This window comes from Phalangium opilio, unplaced genomic scaffold (assembly GCF_054372755.1).
Source record: "Phalangium opilio isolate 3A_F unplaced genomic scaffold, DU_Popi_V2 ptg000217l_1, whole genome shotgun sequence".
Taxonomy (NCBI): Eukaryota; Metazoa; Arthropoda; class Arachnida; order Opiliones; family Phalangiidae; genus Phalangium; species Phalangium opilio.
Genome location: NW_028324218.1, coordinates 4,320,694 through 4,328,963, shown reverse-complemented (window position 1 = coordinate 4,328,963; position 8,270 = coordinate 4,320,694). Strand labels below are relative to the sequence as shown.

Genomic DNA, 8,270 nt, shown 5'->3' with positions numbered 1-8,270 from the left:
CTGGACACATGTCCTATAAGATTTTTTTCTTATTTCCGTCCCTGATTAGTACGTGGGACGGTGGCCTACGGTCTAAGCAGACGATGTTGTTGTCGTACGCGGTCGGTAGTGTCGGCTCTTATTAAGCAATTTAGTTACTTTTTTCATTAATTACGAACAATTAAATTATTGACTATAATTCTAACATGATCACAGTGTAAAATTGCATCAAAATTCAGTGTTAAATTTAATTTTCAGTGAATAAAACCAAAGTTTAGGTGTTAAAATACCCCATCATGTCTGCGGCAGCGATGAAATACAGCGTTTCTTCCGAAACATTCAACGCAATACAACAAGTTAACATTGAAGCACTATCATATTTAAGCGAACATGATATTAAACCTATCCTTCCATGTCTGGTTCGTATGTCGCTATGCGCTCCGCTTGACCAGAGTGCGGAATGGGTTAGAAAGAGACAGATAATCCTAAAAATACTATCAGGTATCGAACCAGTTAATTCTTTAGTAGCCTTATTAAGTATCGACTTTCACGCGTTAGAAATTGACGTTAAGAAAGAACAGCAGTTAAGAATGAAAATTGGGGGTTACAGTTGTGAAAGCATTCTAGTTTCTTCACTCATGCGCGGGTTGGCGTTAGATTTTGAACAGAGCGAACCTGCTAGGCGGTTACGTCTTTTACTTAGTGAACTGTTAGTTCTCATGGCTATGGTTAAAGAAAATCGGGAATTTGGTTTAAGACCGTCGGAACTATTTGATAATGACGTCTACTTAGAAGAGGTCTCGGACGTACTTTGCATTGCGCAAGCCGAACTTCCGGGTCTTTTACAAATACAGGAAGTCGCTGAAGCATTGCTTCACGTTAAAAATGGATCGACCATGATCTGTAGAATGGTCGCGAACTCACCAGATTCTTTTAAAGAGGGTATTTACGAGCAAAAGTATATAGATATAAAAACAAAAAGTACACTTCGTCCAAGCTTGATCGCGATGCGTGATACGAGACACGCCCCCTTTACCTATAAGAATAGGGAGCTAACAGCTGGCTGGGGGGAAGAGCCTGACGTCACGCAGCCCCCCCCCTCTGGTTGGCATTTTTGCGCGGAAAAAAATACTGTTTCCAACCGTTAGAGGGATGAAACTCCAGTAAGAGATAGAAGGGTGTGACGTTTCAGGGTCAGAACTGTTAACTCCCTATAATGTCGACCCCCGCCCCTATGCGTATGATTATCTTCCCGATCGTGGCACAGTTGTGAATAGATCTAGCTCAGTTGTGACGTCGTCGCCTAAGTAAACTTCACGGGGTTAGCTTTGGCAGTAGACGCACCATGTTTGGTACCACCTTGGTTCTATGGGCAAATAGCATAGGTGACGTCACACTAAGGCTTCTGAGATAAAGTAGCGTATGCTAGCTCTAGTACCGAAAATAAATGTTTGGATCGCCAGCGTAACGTACTAGCCTACTTTCTATAAAGCTATGACGTCAAGAAGTTCTTCCCTGATAGGGGAGTTCCTGTAGGAGGTTTAGCTTAGGGTAGTTTGCTTCTCCGTTTACATAGACAGAGAAATCTTGATAAAGTGTACTTTTTGATTTTATATCTACACACTTTTGATAAGACCATGCAAGATTTTTAAATAATCACGTACCGCTTTCATTTTCAACAAATTTCAATATAGTATGCCTAAGTTTATTAGTAAATGGTGAAAAACAAGATGAGGACAGCCCGAACGGTCGCATTAGAATGACGGCATTGAGACAATTATGTCAAATGAATATGAGCCAAGCATTGGCAATTCGTTCTAAAGCTGTAGAAATGTGTACAATGCCCGGATTGGCTATAATGCTCACGTTAGATTACTGTCGTAAAGAACACGGCGAAATGGGAGACTTTGATTCCGTTGTTGGGGACTTGGTCGCTTTTATAAGTGGACTTTTACTTGGTTCCGATGATAAAATACGAACCTGGTTCGCCCAGTATGTCCGAAACTGTCAGAAGGTTCGTTATAATCAACCTTAAAGGGGCTGTTCGGACCTTGGGACAAAATACGATCTAATTCATAGAACTTAGCATAGCGGGTGGGTAAAACAACATAGGGGGGTCGGCAGCCCCTTTAACCCCCGAAATCTGATATCTTCTAACCTCAACATCGATTCAATTCCTACACTTTATAGAAAAATGAAAGTGGTGGTCACTGGACGCTACAACCCCTAAGAGACGAACTTCTTCAACGCTTACAAAACTTGGTTTTGTTTAGCATCGACGAGCGTAACTTACCTGACTCTAAAGTAGTCCAAGCTAGCTCATTATTACGTCTTTATTGCGCCTTACGAGGAATTGCGGGTTTAAAGTACTTACCTAAGCTTTATGGGAAGCAATTCTGCAATGACTTACATCTAAAATCTAACCCCCCAATCTTAGATTCCACGATGATGAAGTTAATCTTCTACTGCAATTACTTACCTCTCATCCTCCCGCGAGTCCATCCGGGATACGTTTCGTCTCATTAGGGTTATGTATGCTATTGGCTTGTCCTACGTTGCTTTCTTCAAACGAGCAAGAACGTAAAGCCATTGATTGGATAAGATGGTTGTTGAAAGAGGAGGGTTATTTCGGACGGTATAACGCATTAAGTTCTGTTGGAAACCCAATTAAGCAGTTAAATACAATTAACTCCCTAAATCTTTATAGGGTTAGCGGAGTTAGCGCATCTTTTGGTGAAATGTTATTGCTGATCGCAATTCATTTCCATAGCAACCAAATGAGTTCCATAACGGACTTGGTTTGCTCGACATTAGGCATGAAAGTCATGTTAAGAGCCAATACTCTTGCTAGAATGAAGACAATATTTACTCAAGAGATCTTCACTGATCAAGTAGTTACCGCGCATGCTGTTAAGGTTCCAGTTACACCAAAATTAAGTGGCAATACGCCAGGGTTTCTACCCGTTCATTGCATACATCAGTTGCTAAAAAGCAGAGCGTTTACAAAATATAAGGTGCCGTTTTCAAAACCTTAAAACAAATTACCAATCAATCAATTAACGATTTAACGTAGGTACCAATTAAAAACTGGATTTACAAACAACTGTGCAACACAGTCGCGCCATTACATCCAGTTTTACCAGCATTAGTTGAAGTTTACGTAAACTCGGTTCTGGTACCGAGTTCAAAAGCATCCCTCGATACCACAAACGAACCAATAACGGAAGAGGAAATTTTGAACGTCTTTCAACATTCAATATTAGTTCAAAGTTCAAATTCCCCTAATCAGGGATCGCCCAATAACACAAGAAGTAACATATCATCGGGTCGTAACACTCCGACTGCAATTGCCATGGATGTAGATGAATCACCCGCTTCATTGTCGTCCCAACTACTCATGTTGTATTATCTTCTGTTGTACGAAGATACGCGATTGAACAACATGAAAGTACGACGATTAACTTCGTGTTTAACTTAATTAAGATTGAATGGTTCTAATTGCAATACAGGTTATAGTATCATCAAATCGAAAGGTTAAACGATACTCGGCTCAGTTTATGTCGCATCTACCAATATTTTATTTGGTGCAACAAGCGCAACAAAAACCGGAACACTTTGCCGGCATTTTTGCGCCATTATTACGTTTAATCGCGACTCATTATCCTCATTTGTGTTTGGTGCAAGATTGGTTGTCCGGAGATACTAGTTCCGAACTTGCCGAAGGTAATAGGCCATTAGTTGTTCGAACACGAACGAATTACAACAAACATTCGTTAGCAAGAGGTAAGTAACGATGGTGACCCGAACAAGATATGTTCCACGAAACAACTTACAATTCTAAAACCCAACATTAATTGATTGATTATTACAGCTTTCAGCGCCATTCAAAGTTGTCCCATTGAACTCCTGTCCCATTTAGAATACCTTTTATCCATCCCATTACAACAATTATGGCCTTACGCTTTAACGTTCATCGAACGATTACCCATGTTGCTTAATTCGGGAATCCCCCGGCAAGTTCTTGAGAAATCTAAGCAAATCTGGCAAAGATTGAACGCAGTCTTCCCCAGACGACTTTGGGTTATGACCGTTAATTCTTTTCGATACAAAGCACCCAAAGATATACCAGTTCCAGTTAAACCCTTAGGATGGGATGAAATAGTTCTGGATCCATTACACGTTCTACGATGCGACGAAAGGGTCTTTCGTTGCGCGCCTTTGCTAGAAATAACCCTTCATATGCTTAGAGCGTTTTTAGCAGCTTCTAAAACGCATTTTAATAATCATATGCTGGAACATCCGTTATTGGAGAAAACTGGCCAATTAGAGAGCGAGAAAGAACGTGAGGAACTTTGTATTACGTTAGTGGCTGCGCAGGAAAGTGCCGCAGTTCAAATACTATTGGAAAGTTGTTTAACTTTAACAGAGGAAAAGGTATATATGAAGGTCCCTGCTATCTGATTCAAGTTAAGTTAATTTAATTTCAATTAAATTAAATTAATTTCAAAGGGAGGTCCTTTAATGTCAAGTTTACGCGAAGTTCAAAGTTTGATTTCGTCGCATTTACATCAAGTTTTCATTGCCGATCCTGGATTGGTTAAATTAGTTCACTTTCAAGGGTACAACAGTGAACTGTTGCCCGTAACAGTGTCTTCCATTCCTTCAATGCATATTTGTTTGGATTTTATACCAGAACTATTGAGTCAACCTCATACCGAGAAACAAGTACATTAACGATAACGATGTTGTTCAAATGTACGTAAGAACATGATTTAACCTTAAAATGTTCTTGCAGGTTTTCGCAATTGAACTTTCATCGTATTTATGCATCCAATACGCGATACCCAAGTCTTTAAGCATCGCAAAATTATGTTTGAATGTATCGCATACGTTATTGGGTGTTTTAACAAGCGAAAAGCGGCCATCTTTCTTTTTGCCGGTGTTACCGGCGCTGGTTCGAATGTGTAAGGCGTTTCCGCCATTATGCGAAGACGTGGTTTGTCTTTTGACGCAATTAGGCAAGATTTGCTTGTCAAATGCATGCGTGACGTCGCATATTGCGCCTTTAGTTTCCACAGCGGGTAAGATGACGTTTAAGGTGAGTTGTGTAACGAATTAACGCTTTTAATTAATTGTTGCGTTGCAGATCTTTTCGTGCAATTTCCTGATTTGGAGCAATTCGGGGATGCAAAGGCAACGATACAAAAGCTGCCTTCAAATATCGCGTTGTGTAAAATGATACAAACTTCCTTTTCGAATTTGTGCGATATAATTTTGCTTGAACGTTTGATTTACTAAAAAAATAAAATACTTCTTGCGACTTGTACCTAGAAGTTTTGCGAATGAATAAAATTGAAACATTTTGAAAAAATATTTGTAATTTTATTATGAATTAAACACTTTGCAAACATTATGATCGAACTTGTGAACATCAAATTAAAAACTTGTAACTTGTAGTAGAGGTTTTACGAATAAAATTGGAACATTTTGAAAAATAGTTGAATTTTATTATGAATTAAACACTTGCAAACATTTTATGAAATTAGAAATTTGTGAACATCAAAATTTAACATATTTTGTTTACATTGAGACACTTCGATTCAATAATCTTTTGACGATCGATTTTCATGCCATATTATTTCTTTTTGTACGATGATTGAATTTTATTATGAATTAAACACTTGCAAAAAATATGAACTTAGACATTTGTGAACATCAAAATTTAACATATTTTGTTTACTTCGAAACACTTCGATTCAATAATCTTTTGACAATCGATTTTCATGCCATATTATTTCTTTTTGTAAGATGATTGAATTTTATTATGAATTGAACACTTGCAAAAATTATGAACTTTAGAAATTTGTGAACATCGAATTTTTTTATATTGTGTTCACCTGCGAAACACTTCCATTATGATTCAGTTCGATTCAATAATCTTTTGACGATCCATTTTCATGCCATATTATTTCTTTTTGTACGATGATTGAATTTTATTATGAGTTAAACACTTGCAAAAATTATGAACTGAAACATTTGTGAACATAAGAAAATTTAACAAATTGTGTTCACTGCGGAACATTTCCATTCGATTCAATGATCTTTTGACAATTTTCATGCCATGTTATTTCATTTACTACGATGTTTGAATTTTACGATGAATTAAAAACTTGCAAAAATTATGAACTTGTAAATTTGTGAACATCGAAAAACTTCACAAATCGTGCTCCAAGCGAAAAGCCTCCAATCTAATTCTATTCGCTTCAATAATCTTTTCACGCTTTTCACGCCATATTATTTCTTTCTCTAAAATGGCTCTCGGAACATTTTTATAAGTAATTGATTCTTGCCAATGCAAGGTATTTTCAGGATCCAAAAGTCGCACAAATTTCGCAAAGAAAAGCATGTTCTTCTTCACAGTGAGCGATTTGAAATAAGTCGCGTCTAAAATACGAGCCCATGGCCAAAGAATGTCTTTCTTGCGTCCAGACAAAATTTGCATAAAAACGGCCAATTTAGAATCGCACGCAACATGACGCCAAGATGGACAGTAATAATCGAAAAAATCGTTAAATCGAGTACCAGATTCCTTGGTTTCGGGATCAGTATCAAATTGCAAGATTACAATGCTTGTTAAGAAATCATGTTCACGCCCATCATCTTTATGTCTCAGACTATTCTGCATCATTAAATGCAGAATGTACAAGCCATTACAAGCTGTCGTTGATAACAGAGCTGACGCGACGATATCAGTTTTTTCAGTAGGCCTAGTTTCGAATGCCACAAATGGCTTCGAGTACTCAGTGTAATAAGCATCGAGGCAATTAGCGTAGAAGTTTGAGCATATGGTGGTTTGCAGTTGAAATTGCTCTTTCAATTTCGTTAGGAACTTCAAACTCGGAATGGCAATTGCTTCAGGGAAAGGGGTATATCGCCCATAAAATCTTTCTAAGTTATCTTCGAGATGTCTTTTCATGTAACCCTCAATGGAAGTTGGATTTTTGCAACCAACTCTCAAAGATACTGTTGCAACATAAGCGGTAATCGCAACTTGAACTTTAAAATGTTGTTTCATCAACCAAGTTCCATATTCATTCCAAACAACATCAGTTGCAAAATAATCCCTAAGTCTATCGTCTAACAATTCGTTTGAAAGCTCAGGGACGACTTTTGGGTCACTAATGTAACTGGGGTAAACCACAGTGTCAATGTTTGGTTGGTATTTATCATTGCCGGAGGTCAAACAAGGGGTAAGGTGTGTGGTCTTTAATTGAGAAGCAATGGCAACTGTTATCTCGGCAATGTTTATAGGACGACTAAAAGGTCTCTCTGGTAAGAATTCCGGGTTGCACGAGCACAGGTTAAATAATTTAACAAGTCTAATGGAGGTTTTCTCGGGTAGCTCTTTGTATTTGTGGGTTTTGAATTTGGCAAGGTCTGCGTCAGACCACGTTTTCTCTTTTACAAAAATATCGGCGAATTCTTGAGGTATATCTCCCATTTTAAATCGATGTTTAAGTTTAACCTTAATATAATTTATTAAACATAATTATGCATTACGATTTAGAAACCTAACGAGCGGGGATCGTAATTTCGTTAACTAATGCGAAAGCTTAAGGGACCAAGGCTTAATATAGACTGATGGCACCCCATGTTATTTCCCCATAGAGCTTAATACAGTCGAAGGCGAAGGGCTGCCATTACCCTATTAAGAATCTGAGTCTCAGTCCGACAACCACAAATGATTTTTAAAACATATTATTTCTAATGGCTGCCGCTTAGTATAAAAATTACAACAAAGAAAAATTGAACAATTTTGTAAAAGTTCAACAAATTATGTACTTAAGACATAATTAACTATAGAATATAACAAAATTCTTACCTGACTCCTAATCAGTCCTCACACAATGGTCAACTTGGTCAAACACGTTTCGATCTTTGCCGGACTTCTTGGAATTTCCGAAAAACTTTTTGAACAAAGGAACAATAGACACTACCAGAGAGAATTTAGAAGGGGAGTGGAAGGGGTGGTTTGGAATGTAGCGCAACGTCGTCTGCTAAACGTTATCTAGGCAGGTCGATTTCCGGTATGATGCGTTTGTAACAGAGAGATTTTAGAACATGTGACCGGAAACTCACCTACCCCAAAAAGCTCAACGCGACATCTTGTTTGGGCGTCATCACGTTTAATAGAGTCAAAGGGGGGGGCCTTCACTCCCCTTCTAAATTCTCTCTGACACTACGCAGTTCATGCTTAGCTCCACCCAGCGCCATTATGGATGGAATTTTTA

General features: G+C 38.2%; 2 protein-coding genes across 2 annotated transcripts; one reads left to right on the top strand and one right to left on the bottom strand.

The window, feature by feature from the left end:
- Positions 1 to 81: 81 nt before the first annotated feature.
- On the top strand, positions 82 to 5,476 carry IntS2 (integrator complex subunit 2). The gene is made up of 11 exons (XM_089857458.1): positions 82 to 921; positions 1,674 to 1,993; positions 2,170 to 2,345; positions 2,417 to 2,614; positions 2,687 to 2,993; positions 3,053 to 3,427; positions 3,489 to 3,762; positions 3,851 to 4,413; positions 4,489 to 4,704; positions 4,775 to 5,060; positions 5,126 to 5,476. The coding sequence occupies exons 1-11, from the start codon at positions 276 to 278 to the stop codon at positions 5,275 to 5,277; spliced, it is 3,513 nt and encodes a 1,170-aa protein (XP_089713584.1). The 5' UTR covers positions 82 to 275; the 3' UTR covers positions 5,278 to 5,476.
- On the bottom strand, positions 5,465 to 8,161 carry LOC149615785 (uncharacterized). Its single transcript, XM_089857465.1, has 2 exons — positions 7,862 to 8,161; positions 5,465 to 7,504 (listed from the first exon to the last, which is right to left on the bottom strand). The coding sequence occupies exon 2, from the start codon at positions 7,478 to 7,480 to the stop codon at positions 6,194 to 6,196; it is 1,287 nt and encodes a 428-aa protein (XP_089713591.1). The 5' UTR covers positions 7,481 to 7,504; positions 7,862 to 8,161; the 3' UTR covers positions 5,465 to 6,193.
- Positions 8,162 to 8,270: the final 109 nt, after the last annotated feature.

Excerpts from the sequence above, each read along its gene's own strand:
- LOC149615785 (XM_089857465.1), bottom strand. The coding sequence starts at position 7,480 with ATGGGAGATATACCTCAAGAATTCGCCGATATTTTTGTAAAAGAGAAA.
- IntS2 (XM_089857458.1), top strand. The coding sequence starts at position 276 with ATGTCTGCGGCAGCGATGAAATACAGCGTTTCTTCCGAAACATTCAAC. Across the intron at positions 2,346-2,416 it reads CGAGGAATTGCGGGTTTAAA|ATTCCACGATGATGAAGTTA; the intron begins GTACTTACCTAA and ends CCCCAATCTTAG. Across the intron at positions 5,061-5,125 it reads GCCTTTAGTTTCCACAGCGG|ATCTTTTCGTGCAATTTCCT; the intron begins GTAAGATGACGT and ends GTTGCGTTGCAG.